This window comes from Chiloscyllium plagiosum, unplaced genomic scaffold, assembly GCF_037043375.1.
Source record: "Chiloscyllium plagiosum isolate Xiang-an unplaced genomic scaffold, Cpla_swu_hap1 HiC_scaffold_11, whole genome shotgun sequence".
Lineage (NCBI taxonomy): Eukaryota > Metazoa > Chordata > Chondrichthyes > Orectolobiformes > Hemiscylliidae > Chiloscyllium > Chiloscyllium plagiosum.
Window position 1 is genome coordinate 43,821,275 of NW_028270149.1, and position 16,011 is coordinate 43,837,285.

Below are 16,011 nucleotides of genomic sequence, written 5' to 3' on the forward strand. Positions count from 1 at the left end.
GGTAGGCCTCTTACAGTGTGAAATAGGAGAATTGATAATGGCGAACAAGGAAATGGCAAAGCAACAAAAGAACTATTTTTCCTCAATCTTTACAAAAGATGACATGAAAAGTATCCCAGAAGTGTTGGGGAAGTAAAGGTCGTTTGGAATGGACACAGTGAAAGAAACTCATGTTAGCAAAAAGGTAGTTGTAGAGAATTAATGGGATTGAAAGATGTTAAATCTCCAAGGCCTGATAATCTATATCTCAGGGTGGGACAGTTTTAAAAATAGTGGATGAGTTGGTCGTCAACTTCCAAAATTCTGGAACTTACCCATCAGATTGGAGGTTGGCAAGTGTAAGCTCTTGATTTATAAAAGGGAGGGAGAAAACTGGGAATAAAAGCAATTAACCTAACATCAGAAGTAGAGAAGCACTGCAGTCGATTATAAATGATGTGATAACAAGATGTTTATCCTGGCCGGTGATCCAGAACAAAGGTCCACAGTCTTGAGATACATGTAGGCTATTTCAGACTCAGATAAAGAGAAATGTTTTCGCTTTGGATATTGAACTTGCAGAATTCTCTGTCCAAAAAGACTGTGGAGGCAAAGTCATTGACTATATTTAAAGGATATATTGGGGGTGGTGGGGGGAAAGCATGGCCAAAACAGCAGTGGTTGGAGGAGGAAGAGCATGGTCAGAAAATTTGGTTGTGGGCCTGATCTGAACGGGAGTAGGAGCGGGAAAGAGAGGTGTGTGTGTGCGTATGTGAGAGAGACAGACAGAGTGACAGAAGGAGAGAGAAACACAGATAGACAGAGGGAGAGGAGTGTGTGCTACAGCGAGTGTAATTGAAGAAGGGGAGTAGTGGAAGCAGAGTCGAGGCTTGGGATTGTGGGTGCTTATTTAGGGTGTTGGCGGAGGCTGGCGGGGGCTGGGAAGGAACTGAAAAATGGGGTGAGGGTTCCACAAGATGGGGCAGGAGAGATTACAAAGCATTTAGTATTGCAAGTAAACTAAGTTCACAGAAAATATAAATAATAGATGTGAGATATCTATGAACTATTGAAGGGTGCATATAAAAAAATCTGTCCTCAATAAGAGACTTCAAAAGGTGGTGGCCATTGATTTAAACATATGGGATAAAGTAAAAAAAAATTTACATTTTGTAGATTTTTCAATCAGATTCTGTCAAACAACAACAATACTATAGTAAACGCAAGAAAATAACTGTGAATATGGTAATGGAAATGTCAACAAGGACAGACTTGTTGGAGAAATTCACCAGCAGCTTTTCTCAAGGATAATCGAGGGGGCGTTTGCTAATGAGTAGTTCAGAAATGCCTTTGCAAATATGAACATAATGCAGTAATTATGGATATGACAGAAGAAAGCAGTTTTTTAGTATTGGGGTATATGAAAGGAACCATGCAGAACTGACAAATTAATTTACATACTTTTGGCATATCAGCCAAACTGTAAGTTATCGATTGCACTAGTGTGTCCTGTACATACTAAGAACTAGTTGCACATAAAGAGTGGGTATAGTCGATATCATTTAAGTTTTTGGTAGGAATCCTAAAGTTCCATCAGTAATAAGTGATCAGGCCCCAGCTGAAACTTTTGTGGAGCATTTGAATGCATTGCATGCAGGATGTATGGAATGGAAGGATGGGAGAGCCCAGGAAGATTATCTGTAAAGATGAAAAAAATAATAATTGTTTGGTATGGGAACTAGATGGTTTGGGTGCACTTTTCAACATTGCTTGGTATGGATCACAAATTTGCAGATTTTGAAGGATTTACACAAAATGGTGAGGAGTCAGGTACTTGTCGGACCAAAATGTTGGTATGAGGATCAGACTGCCACAATTGACAGTTTGTCTGAAAACAGTCAGATTAGTTCTGATAGTCAGTATGAGGCCAATGGTTCCAAAGGACAGAAGTGGGTACCATTGTTAATTATTTAGCAGAAGCAGTTAATTAATGGAGAAATATGACTATTATAACTACAGCAAAATATAAAGCTAGATAAATGTATGAGGGAGAGGGTGTTAGGCCCATGGATTGAGAATATGAAGTATAAAGACAAAAGACAAGAGAACAGTAGAAATCAAGCAATTTGGGAGGTGAACATGTCCCTTGAAAGAAGTATTGCGAAGTTTAACGGGACAGATGAATTGGCATCTGGCATTTTTGGGTGTTTTAGCCAATTTTGAAGTATCAGAGTTGACTACAACAGTGAAACATCCCGAGGTGGAAAATATTATTTAGATGAACAAAATATTTAAAAAAAAACTGGAGCATCATATTGTGAAATTTCCATTGCTGGGACACGGCAGGAACATGGAACTTGTTTTTAGTGATGATTCTAATGCAAATCTACACTGGGTGCTTGGGTTTTGGAAGGATTATACTTTTTTCTTGTGGGAAAGGGAAGTAAATGTTTCCCTTTAGCTTGGGAAACCACAAAGATCAGAACAGTAGTTAAAAAGTAGCTGAGACTCTTGCTCTTCGTCAGGTAGATATGAAACTTTTTTTTTAAATTTAAAAGAAATGCTAAAAAGGGATTCAGCAGTATTACCCATTGAGTGTTACACCAATAATAACTCACAATAAGATAAAGTACACACAACCGGATGTGTGAATGAAAACAAAAAATGAGAAGCAATATTGAAACAGATGGTGGAGCATTAAGAGATTCTAAGTTGAAATAAATGAATAGCAGCAGTTATCTGATTGTTTTACAAAGACAGCAGCAAGTTCTAAGAAACTGTTGGACACCCTTGAAAAGATTGTTTAGAACTTTGATGTGCAAAGAAAAAAATACACAATCTGTTGCAATTGTGTTTTTTTTAATTTCAAAAAAAAGATTTGTTATCATCTGACTGAATGCCTGAGAACTAATGGAATGAGGGAACAGGTGATGGATATATTAATTAAGAATCAATTGCGTTTGAATTGATTGTATTAATATGGGGAGCACATCAACAGTGAGATCAGTTTTATGGAGTGTGGTTAACTGAACGAAACCCCTCTTATGAAATGATTTGGAGATGCCGGTGTTGGATTGGGGTGTACAAAGTTAAAAACCACACAACACCAGGTTATAGTCCAACGGGTTTAATTGGAAGCACACTAGCTTTCGGAGCGACGCTCCTTCATCAGGTGATTGTGGAGGGCTCGATTGTAACACAGCTGTGTTACGATCGAGCCCTCCACAATCACCTGAAGAAGCGTCGCTCCGAAAGCTAGTGTGCTTCCAATTAAACCCGTTGGACTATAACCTGGTGTTGTGTGATTTTTAACCTCTTATGAAAGTGTGAACTTGAATTCTGCTTACATAGTTATCTTTTGAAGGACAGCAGAGACTGCAACGCAGGGAGGGATAGGAAGGACTGCAAAGAAGGGAATGCAGTTTTAATTCTTTTCAACAAAGGAATAGTGTATTGTACAAACATCATTTTTGTAAGGAACACTATCAATTAGATAGTTTAATACTGAACAGTTTTATTCCATAAAAACTTATATTTGTGTTATCACATTTCAAAGCAGATGTGAATGTGACTTACTTGGAGTGCAAATTACTGTTAGGGACAGATGTGAAACAATTTAGTTGTGACTTCGCCAGTCCACTGAAAGCATTTTTATGGGATGGCTATTTATCTGATGTTGCGTTTGCCTGTGATATTTTAAAACTTTTGCTGTTAAAAATTCTCTGTTATCATGTGAAAATTTAAACACTGGTAATTTGAAATTAATGGTTTCCTTTGTGTTGTGGCTTTACGTTTAATGGAGTTATGATGATTATTTAGGGTAATGTTGAATTCTTCTAAATCTGCATGTGAAAGTCTAAATATCTCATATGTCAACACAAATGTAGAAAACAAAGTTACCACGTGACTATTATCTAACAAAGGTGTCACTGGGAATGAAGTAGTAGACCCTGACCATCAAGACATCATTCCAAGTTCAAGAGAAGCTCGGAAAAATAGTTATTTTAACTCTAGGTGATTGGCAAATGAGACTTGGTAAGAGTTTAAGGCTTGTGAAGCAGAGATTTGCATGAGCTTGAGTTTATAGAAGGAAGCTATCAAATGCTGGTGAAATGTGATTCAGATAGACTGAATTCACATGCAACTGAAGAGGCAACCAGTGGACATAGTCATCATCCAAGTATAACCCTGTGTGAACATCGAAGGAAGAGTATATATCAAAGCAGGACTCCTGGAAAGGGGCACTTGTATTGGTGAGCCAGGTTCTAATCATACCATTTTTCATGGGTCATCGGTGCCACTGAATTTACATCAGGCTTTTTTTCTAGTATCAGATTAACCTACTCCTTATACTTAGGCAATGGAACTATACAATTTCTATTGAAATACTTCACTAAAATTGCTTTCAGAACAAAACAAGGAACTGCGCCAAATGTTACTTAAGTTGAGTAAAACTATCTTTAGCAAGAATTCCCTCAAAACGTATTTAATGTTTGTATTTTTATCTAGTCGCAGTAACACCACTTCTGACATTTAAAAATATATACAATTTGAAGTGAGATAATTTCCTACTTGCCCTCCTTTGAATAGGCTTTACTCATGTATTTTCAAATGCTTTATATGACTAATTTTGAAAAACAGCTGCTGTTATACAAGCAAATATGACAATGCATCTTTTGTAATACCTTAAGCAATTACGAGCGGATTGCCGTATATGCTCAAGGAAAAGTCAATGTAAAAGTTGACCTCTTATTTTTGACCAAAAAATCTTGTATTTTTCATATACCTTGTGTAAACGTTAACCCTACTTTATCATATTATAAACCTCTAACAAAGGAAACCGCATGCTGCCATTAACCCCACTTAAATGAAATCGCATTCATACCGATAACTCTACTCGTCGCTCTTTGTTAACTATATTGCATCTCTATTCATTCATAACTCTACTTAGCCCACCTGGTTTACTACAGCAGGTTTTGAATCATTCATTCATTCATTTAGATCGGTAATTGTCACATTTATTCACTATACATCCAAAAGTTAATACTGTTAAAAAGTTAATCATTTTAATTGTGCCATTATATCTGAATAAAGGAGAGACATATTAGCTACACATATCTTTAATTCTTTGACAAATTTGTTAATGTTGCTGAGGTTCATTACATAGGAGAGTAATTGGGAGGGAAATGGAAGAATTTGGCAGGGAATTTCAGGATGCTCACACATTCAGAATTTAATAAATGTTTCATTTTAAGTATGTCATTACACCAGGCCATGACAATGTTGAACAGTGTGATTTCACAGGAATTCAATGAATCTTTGACGTTAAATTTCCATGCCAGTGTGTATAAACAAAATTTACTACCAGTAATTCATTCTTGTCTCTCCTGCTTTTATCTGGTAATTACCTTTACCTTAATTATGCTTTTCTTCTTTACCCAGGATTAGTTGAGCGATTAAATCGACTTCTGCTAATAATACGGTATTTCAAACTACAGCATGAATTTCAGTCCCTCAAAACTAGTGCCTGTGTAATAGTCGAACCCATAAATGGAACCTTTAAAAATAGTCTACAAAGTTCAACTTCTACAGGAGCATATATTTAACCCTTTAGCCTCATATTGATTGAGGAAGCAATATTGACAAGGACATATAAAGAATATCTTGTATTTCATCTGAAAAGATCATAAGATCTTGTTCACTCACCCGAACCACCAAACTAGTAAGATTGAGCCTCAGTTCAATGTTTCAGACAAAAGACAATACAGGACTCCTGATGACACAGATGACTCAGAAGTCAGAATGCACCGATTAAAACAAATGTCAACTTGGCTTATAAGTATAGAGCAGCCATATGCAGAAAAAATGATAGACATTATTAAATCATTAGAAAGGAAAAATAATAAATAGAAAGGATGGAGCTATAGAATGGAAAGTAATATTCATCTTTATGTTACCATTCTTAAGTACAGTGTAATTGCTCAAAGACACTGCAACATACCGATTGGTGGGAGGACCAAAATTGGGCCTGGCAAATCAGACATTCTACATTAAGTACCTCTGTGTGCTTTGCATGGAGTGTGCATAAGCTGGAGCTTGCTGGTGAACATAGCCACTTGGTCTTTGCTGCATCTGCCGAACCTGATCTGCAAGTGCAGGATTATTGGCAGTGTGACTGCCCTGGTATGGTTGGTTTGAATAGGCAGGAGGAATCATGCCTCTGGTCTGCGAAGGGTGTGGCTGCATCCCTAAATGAGATCCATAATTTGTGTATCCTTGGGAAATATTCTGGAAAAAAATAAAATTCCACAAATAACATGAAAAACCATCTAAATCATTACTTTATGTTAAACAGTTTTCGGAGCCTGATTTGATATCTTATTTCTACCTGCACACAATATAAAGTCTATTTGTTGCCACTTAAAGTCTGGTCATTATTCCTTCTCTATTTTGATATTTCTTTCCAGTAACAAATAGATTTTATTAAAAATACATTTACATTTATACAGTGCTTTATCAAGCCCTAGTATATCATATACAAAGATAATTTCCAAAGTACAGACATTATGATCACAGGATAAATATGGACAAGAGAAGTCAACTGTCCTTAAGAAAGTCAAAGTCCACTCACCCAATTTGTAACCTATATAATCCTAGGGTTTTCACTTCAATTCTATGTAAAGTTTTTATTACTGTTCTGTGATGGCTAGATGATTTGATTTGCTTTATTATTGTCATATGTACTGAAATATAGTGAAAAGTATTGTTTTACGCACTATCCAAGCAAATCATACCTTACATAAGAACATCAGGGTGACAGAACAGAATGCAGAATATAGTGTTATTGTTGCAGAGACTGTGCAGAAAAAGATCAACTTTAATATATGAGATGTCACTTCCAATTTAGTCCATCAGAACTCCGATCTTTTTAAACTTCAGCTTTTATCTTTTTGACAGGTTAACAGAATGCTCTTCTTTATCTTTCTATAATCAACCTGTCTTTATTTTATACATGCCTTTATTAAAATCAATCTACTACTGGTACTGCCACGACATCAAATACATTCATTTTATATTACCATGCTGGCACTTCAGTGCTAGAAGTCCCCAAGATTGACATCACTTATTAATTTCACTAAATTGCACTGAGTTTCTAAATCAACATTGTTGTTTGAAATAGAAACAATGGTAATTCCAGTAATGATATCTATAGTTTGGGCGGCACGGTGGCACAGTGGTTAGCACTGCTGCCTCACAGCGCCTGAGACCCGGGTTCAATTCCCGCCTCAAGCGACTGACTGTGTGGAGTTTGCACGTTCTCCCCGTGTCTGCGTGGGTTTCCTCCGGGTGCTCCGGTTTCCTCCCACAGTCCAAAGATGTGCAGGTCAGGTGAATTGGCCATGCTAAATTGCCCGTAGTGTTAGGTAAGGGGTAAATGTAGGGGTATGGGTGGGTTATGCTTCGGCGGGTCAGTGTGGACTTGTTGGGCCAAAGGGCCTGTTTCCACAATGTAATGTAATCTAAAAATCTAATAATGGCACAGAGTCCCTCCTCTGGAGGCTCAGTGGTTAGCACTGTTGCCTCACAGTGCCAGGGAACCTGTTTTCAAATCCAACCTCAGGCTGTGTGGAGTTTGCACATTCACCCTATGTCTACCTGGCTTTCTTCTGGATGCTCCAGGTTCTTCCCACAATCCAACGATGTGTAGGTTAGGTGGGTTGACCAATGGAAAAGCAGGATTACAGGGATATGGTAGGGGTTGAGTCTGGGCGGGATGCTCTTCAGAGAATCGGTGTGGACTTTTTGGGCCAAATTTCCTGTTTCCACACTGTAGGGATTCTAATCTATGAATGGCTTCAGCAAGTTTCTTCCAGTTTCTGAAGTTTTCCCTGACACATCATGAGACGGAGCTCAACTAAAAAGCCTTTTGGTCATTTCTTTATCCAAAGATTTTTTTTGTAAAAAGGTGCAGCAATACTGTAAGCCCTTCAAAAATCAACTATAACGTCTGCACAAAAATCAACCATGTTAGTCAGACAGGATCTTCCATTCTGAATAACGCTGACAGATATTTTATACAAATAATGCTTATACCTTCAAACTGACCCTTTACTCTATTGAAGACTGTATTTGGATTGATGTGCATTAGTTTGCTTCCAGTTGACTGCATAGTTCCCCAGAATTCAGCCACTCTCTCATTACAATCAATCTCTTAAATATCTTTTCCACTGTTGTCCATCGTGCTGTTGGGTGAAATTACTGACCCTCAGTATCACTGGCCTCTTTTTTTTGATTCTCATTGTTTTCTTTGATCACAGTTAAGACACAAAATTTTTTATTATTACCCTTTAAATTTATGGGTACACTTATTTTCCCAGAGATTTCAACATTTTGGACCATCCTTTTAATATGATTTTGTTTATTTCTATAATAATCTCATTAGACGTTCATTATGTACTCTACAATGTATAGCAGTAATTTTTCCTCTTTATTTTAATTCTTATTTATATTAATCTTAAGGTGACACTTGGTTAGGCTACACTTGACCATCCTAGGCATGTATTTCTTCTTGTTCAGCATTTGTTCTACTCAAATAGGCTAAATTTGCTTTTAGTAGGCAAAGAATCGTGGGAAAATGCACAATAATGTGTTAGACGGCCATAGGGACTATCTTGACAAGAGCTGGAACTTTGAACAGAAATTAGGCAAAAGGGTCTTTGGGTGGTAGGGGTACAGTTGCTAAGACTAAAATAACATGGATCTCAAAATATCACCTGGGCTTGTGACATGGGTCCATATTGCTGAGCTGGGTTTGCTTGACGTACCTGTTGTCCATACATTCCACTGGAATTCTAAGAGGAAGAAAGGATACAAAGGAAAATATGGAATTTAATATTTAGTCACTTTTTTTTACAATTATACTTAAGAAAAGGAAAGCCAAAGAATTTTATTCAGGCTTGATTTCACAGCAGTTTCATATAACAACTGGTTATTATTGTTTTGGTCATTTTGCCTCGTTCTCTTAACTTATTCTCTCAACTTGGCTAATGCCTCCATTTCTACAAGTCAGAATATCTTTCCCTAATGTACACCAGAAATAAAAAGATATAGGTAACTTCTAACCACACAGGAACAAGCCTGCAGTCACTGGAGAAAAGAATTTCACTGTAAAAGAATTGTTTTGGACTTTAATATTTCAACAACTTGCATTTATACTGTACTCTTAATGTGGTAAAATACCCTCAGGGATTTCATGTAAGAATTATCAAACAAAGTCTCACAGAAACACACAAGTAATTCAAAGCAAAACCCGAGGGAAAAACAAAATTCTGGAAAATCTCAACAGTATTTGCAGCATCCACAGAAAGGGAAATGGAGTTAATATCAAGTTCTGAAGTGTCACATTAGACTCAAAATGTCAACTCTGTTGCGCTCCACGAAAAATTCTGACAGACCAGCTGAGTGTTTTTTTCAACATTTACTTTTTTTTTATGACCAGTTTATAACAAGACTAAAAGTTTGTGCAGGAGAAAGTGAGGTCTGCAGATTCTGGAGATCAGAGCTAAAAATGTGTTGCTGGAAAAGCGCAGCAGGTCAGGCAGCATCCAGGGAACAGGAGAATCGACGTTTCGGGCATAAGCCCTTCTTCAGGAAACTTTGTGCAAAAAGACAAGTTTCAAGGAGTTACTTAAATCAGAAAAGATCACAAGGCAGAGAGGTTGATGGAGGGAATCATACAGTCTAGGAGCAAGAGTTAAATGAAATATCATCAATGGTGGAGTGATTGAAATTTTCCAATGTTGAAGATGCATAGCGATGTGGAAAACCAGCTGGAGGAGGTTACAGGACAAGAAAGGGTAAAGCTCAAGAGATCTGAAAACAAAAATGAAAATTTTAAAAGTGGAGGAGCTGCTAGATTGGGAGCCAAATATAGACGAATATGCAGAGCACTGACAGATTAAAAGGACATGGTGCAAATTATGAAACAAGCAGTGGCTTGGATGCAACATTGGAAGCTGGGCAGGAGTTCATTTGACAGCTGAATCAAGAAGCAACAAATTCACAGATAAGAATTTTAGGAAATGATGGGCTCAGGCAGCAAGTATAGGCTACAGGTGTGAAAAAAGATGGTCCTGGTGATGGAGAGCATTGGGATCAGAAGCACAACTCAGGATCAAGCAGGATGCTAACTATGCAAACAGTCTGGTTCAGTCTCAAGGCAGGCTTCTAAAAAGCTATCCAGCTAAAAAGAAAAATAAGGTATGAAACAATCTAATAATATCAAGCTGCTTCTATACTTTATGAACTAGCCCAAAAAACGCTGTTTTGTGAGACTTCGCTTGATTGAATTTCTGGCTCTCTCTCGTTGAAAGCAAGACAGGTAGATTTAGGTAATAAGCCAGAGTCTGAATGCCGACTTGAAATTGAAGCAGTGCCAAATTGGTAACAGCTGCTATTATTTTGTATTAATTACACTGAGCCTGTATTCCTGCTCCAGTGGGTGATTTGAATGGTAACAGCTTGATGGAACTAATCCAGATTCAGTAGTGGCCTCTCTGATATGTAGTTAAATGTAGCAGTCATTGTAATCAATCACTGTGTATACAAACTTCTTATACAAAACGCATTTAATATGATCAAGAACTCCATAATGACATTTCACTCTAAAACAGCACAACAGTTTTTTTTAGTCAAACAGTAAAATAATATATCAGAATCAAATAAAATAGAAAATAATACATCAAAATTGGAGAAAATGCAGTCCTTCCTTCCTGGTTATGCTAAATTTGGACTTTCCAAATTTAATTACTCTCAAATTCAAAGTTTTGAATCACACTGAATTTTTATCCACTCAGTCATTTTGTGGACTTGAGAAAAGATTTATGCCAATATTATCTTCAGGTTAAAAATAATCACCAAAACAATGCAATTTTCACCCCTACATCAAAGGAGCAATCGACAGGAATAAATGAACAGGAAATTCTCCACAGCTTTTGTTTTTACAAGTGGTTACCCTTCCTGATAGTGAATAAAAGCCATTAACAATGTGCCAGGATCCTGACAGGACAAGAAACGATTGCTGATTTTTCAGAAGAGTTTTCAAGTTACTTCTTCAGCAAAGGACTAAGAATGTTGCAAGGTGCACCACTAATCAAAAATATAGCACCAAAGTAAAATGGCAAAGGCCTTCAAATGTACTCTCTTGCTGCATCAACAGGCATTACTGTCCAGTGTGCAGCATGGTTAATTGATAAAACTATCTATACCTTAAAGACCTCTCAGTACCATACAGCTCTCAAAACTTCAGGTTGTTAGCATCTTCACAGTAAGACTGTAGTCAGCCCATTTGTATTGCTGAGCTTCACCACTGTAATAAATACTGATTAACATGACTTGAGATCCTCCAGGCAAACAGGACTCCAGTTTACATGGAAACACAGAACATAGGAGGAAAAGGATGCCAGTTGGCTATTTGAGCTTGTTCCATCATTCAATAAGATTGGGGCTGATCATCCAACTCTGCTGTATCTTGTACCCACTTGGTCCCCACCCTTTGGTCCTTTTAGCACTTTAAGAACCATATTTAACTCCTTCTTGAAAACATTCAGCTTTCATCTCAATCACTTTCTGTGGCAAAGAATTCCATGCAATCACCACTCTTTAGGTGAAGGAATTTGTCCTCAGTTCAGTCCTAAAAAACCTACCCAAAATCCTTAGACTGCGACCCTTGAATCTGGACTCCACAGTGATTTGGAGTATCCACCTTGCAGTTATCTTGTCTAGTCCTGTGAGAATTTTATAGGTTTCTATGAAATCCCCCTTCATTCCTCTCAACTAGTGAATATAGTTCTAACTGATCCAGACTTTCTTCATTAGTAAGTCATGCAATCCCAGGAATCATTCTGGTAAAGATTTGGTGTAGTCCCTCCACAGGTACAATCTAGTCTGAAGATCTCAACATCAAGTAGGTGCCCTCAAACTCTAGCCTTTTCTCAGGAAGACTTTGATTTCAAGATGTCATGGAAGCAAGGGAGGAGGCCAATCTGATCATAATACTAATGCCAGATTTATGCTTCTAACTACTCTTCCATATAGGACATCTCTGCAGGAGTTTCTCAGGGTACTGTCTGAGGTTCAACCATCTTAATCTGCTTCGTCAAGGGCCTTTCTTCCCTCGCAAGGACAAGAGGTGGGTACGTTTGCTGATAATTGCATGATATTCAGTACCATCGCAACCCCTCAGATACGGAAACAAGCTCAGATCAATTGCAACCAGATGGACAATATCCACGTTTGGGCTGACAAGTGACACGTAACATTCATGGCACAAGTGCCAGGCAATGATTACCTCCAACAAGAACGAACCTAACCATTGTCCTATTATGACACGGTGGTGAACCCCTCGGTTAATTAAACCAAACACCCAGAAAAGCTCACCTCGCCTAGTAATCTGTTAAAATATGAGTGACAGATAACTCCCAAATTCCACTATTTAAAGAAAATAATATAAATTTATTTTTTAACTCCAAAAGTGAACATTAAACAACTATTCACAACTTTAAGCCCCCACCTTTCTCTTAACTGCTTATTACCTGCCTCCAACTCGAAAACAAAATACAGTTTCCAACACCACACTTATTAAAATTACATCAACTTAATTTCTAAACTAAACAGTGACTGACATCGGTGTCATTCTTCTTTCCCTGGGTCATCATCTTTCTTTTTACTGTGCATGTTTCATATGAAAAAGGTACCTCTGATAGAGTGTACTTCAATCTTTTGGCTCTTTCTCTCTCTCTCTCTCTCACACACACACACTCACACATACAGGCAGTTACTCTGTCTAACTTTCAAAATGCCTTCTTTTTATAACCCTTTTTTATTGGCAAAACAATAAATCCAAACGCGACTGTGTTTATCATCCTGGGGCATATTTAAACTGATTGATTAAATTCAAATTGTTGTCAAAACAGCAACCAACTCAGGTATCTTATTTCATAGCCAAATGTTACATATTTTCAATTTTCCAGTACACTCTGAGATTGCTAGCTAGTCATATGACAGATGCGTGTAAGCTCTCAGTGCAAAACAGCATTCACTCTCTCAAAGGTACAGTATGCATCTTCAACTTCTTAACAGTCCCATGATATTCAATGGCAACTGAACTGGACTATCTGCATAAATATTTTGTGTACAAGAGTAGGTCAGTAGTTGCGAATCTTATGGCAAGTAACTCACCTCCTGACTACCTAAAGCCTGTTCACCATCTAAAAAGTACAAACCAGACGTGTGATGGAATCTTCCCACTTGCCTGAATGAGTGTAGCTCCAACACTCAAATCTTGACACCAACTAAAACAAAGCAGTCAACCTGATTTGCACCCTATCCAAACATCCACTTCCTCAACCACCACCAACAGTATTAGCAGTCAACATTCTCTCTAAGCTGCACAGCTTCTCCAAGGGTCCATGCATGCCTTAGAAAGCACATTCCAAACCCATGTCCACTACCATCTAGAAGGATAAGCGTAGCAGGTACATTTGAAAACCACAAACTGAAATTCCTTTCCCAACCACTTATCATCCTGGATTCAAAATATATAGCCATTCCTTCAGCGTTGTTGGTCAAAATCCTGGAACTCCCTTCCCAATAGCTCTGTGGGTATACCTACACTGTGGGAAGCAGCGATTCAAGAAGGCAGGCTCACTACCACCTTCTCAAAGGCAACTGGGGATGGACAATAAATACTGGCCAGCTGGCAAAGTTGCATCCCTTGAATAACAGAAAGATACTCACCAGTCTGACATGTAGCTGCTGGCGGAGCATTTGACCCTGTGGGATTGGGGCTTGTGGTTTGTATTGGGCAGGTTTGTAAAGTGATGGATCCATCATTCCACCCATAGGGGGCATCACTGTGCTGTACGGCGGTCTGTTCGGCATCATTTTAGAGAAAGGAGGCCGCACAGATCTGTATGGAATTGTATCCAACCTGGGTCCACCTATATAAAACAAAATATTGGTTAAAACATACAATAAGATTATTTTTAGTTTTACTGTCTTGTACTTTGCATATGAACTTCAACAAGTATGTACCAAACAACTAAATGATGGGAAACAAAAACTGCATTTGAATATTGAACCCAAGAATTTGGATTTGTTGACCACCAGCCTACACAGACACAATGTTAAGAGATCACCTTGAAAGTCTTAAAGCTGTTTTAAATGTGAGCCCATGTCAGAGATGCAAACTTAATTTATCACTCTTTCTGATACACATCTTGGTGCCAGCTCCTGATAAAAGCTTTCACTGATCAGATGAATAGAGAATCATCAAACAGCAAGCAAAAATGTAACGATGGACTTACAATTTATGGGTGTCCAATCTAACGAGGACCAGCTTGACATTTTTCAATGCCTTTGAAAATGGGAGAAATATACTCCTGCTGCTGTTAATGATAAGACTTATAAGAACACTTACAAATACAAACTCTGTTTTATTCCACAATGGTGTTTTGACTTGCGTTGCTTTTGCTCATGCTTCAAAGTACACAAAGTCAAAGACAACCTGGATAATTTAATCCTTTAGATATAAAAATATAGGATGAAAAGATTTTCTTGACCTCCAACTCTCCCAAACAGCAACAAAGGTACAATGGTATAAAAAAAAAGATCTATTATTTACTGGCTTTAAAATTGTCTGTTTATCTACAATTTACATAATTCTTTCTTGAACTATCACAGTAAACACAGAAAAATTGATATCTTGCTCTCCTTTTACTTTACATTCACAAACATTTCAGATAGCCCCTGAAAAGGCAATGATTCTTCTAGATTTATGTATAGTGAAATGACTGTGTTAGGGATTGATGATGTCTAAGTTTCCACAAAGAATGCCCACTTATCATAAGTACCATAGTTAACAAGGTATCACAATTAATGTTTCTCAATTGAATGCAGCTGCACAATAAAAAAAACTCTGAAATGAACATTTTCAATTCAAAGTATAAAGTAGTTTTATACAATGCAGTGTCATGGTTCCTTTGCTTACCTGCCGGTAAAGGCTGATTTTGTGCATATATCCCCACATTAGGCTGTCCATATGGAAGTCTAGTGTAGTGGTTACTTGTCTGATGTGGGATTAGATCAGCAGGAACCGCCCCACCATAGGCAGGTATTCTGTGTGCACTGGATGGCAAATCCAACTAATCAATGACAAAGAAAAGAAAAGTTTTTAAGACTTTCTGCAACATTACCAATCGCTATTGATGCATGGTTTTCAAAGAAAATAACATTGTCGAAAGACTGAAAAATATTTCCTAATGGCATTGTTTGTCTGCCTAGAGCACACAGACCATAGTAGTTCAAGAGGACAGCTCATCACTGCCTTCTCAAGGACAACTAGGGACACGTAATAAATACTGGCCCAGCCAGCAACACCCTCGCCCATGAACAAATAAAAAAAATTCCAAATAATAAATCAGAATTTGACAGTTTCCTCAAGCCAATGCCTTGATCATCGATAATGACTGTTGTTATAATTCTGTTTCAAACTACTATATTAAGATTTTCAATAGCTGAATTACAAGATTTTAAAAGGCCCTAAACAATATTCCAGTTCTTGAAGCCACAACAGGTCAGATACGCTTGAAGCCACTTCTGGTATGCCCCCTGGCACTCTTCAGGGAACCAAAGGTGAGGGGCAGCGAGCAGCAGGCAACCTTCGATTATATTCAGGAGACTCTCCTATAGCAATCCTTGTCAAGACCAATGGAAATGCGGTACAGCTAGACCTAGTTTTGGGAAGTAAGGAGGGCCAAGTAGATTAAGTGACAATGGAAGAAGATTTTGGAGTTAGTAATTTTTAGGATTACAGTAGAAAATGACATTAGCATGCCTAAGAATAATCAACTGGCTTTGCTTAGAGAGCTGACTTCAATGCAGCAAGAACGGATCGGGGGTGCACTGACTGGAACCAAACGTTGGCAAGGCAAATGGTAACTGAGCAATGGGCTACCTCAGAAGAACTGTTCC

The 16,011-nt window shown here is 37.9% G+C and overlaps 1 protein-coding gene across 2 annotated transcripts in view; it reads right to left on the reverse strand.

Annotated features, from left to right (window-relative positions):
• Positions 1-16,011, reverse strand: part of med12 (mediator complex subunit 12) — a 197,220-nt gene that overhangs the window by 13,200 nt on the left and 168,009 nt on the right. For both annotated transcript variants that reach the window (XM_087992009.1, XM_043704779.2), the window contains 4 exons: positions 15,029-15,182; positions 13,777-13,979; positions 8,754-8,831; positions 6,038-6,267 (listed from right to left, as the gene is read on the reverse strand). In XM_087992009.1, coding sequence (XP_087848135.1) covers positions 6,038-6,267; positions 8,754-8,831; positions 13,777-13,979; positions 15,029-15,182 — 665 coding nt within the window. The remainder of the gene's footprint in view (positions 1-6,037; positions 6,268-8,753; positions 8,832-13,776; positions 13,980-15,028; positions 15,183-16,011) is intronic.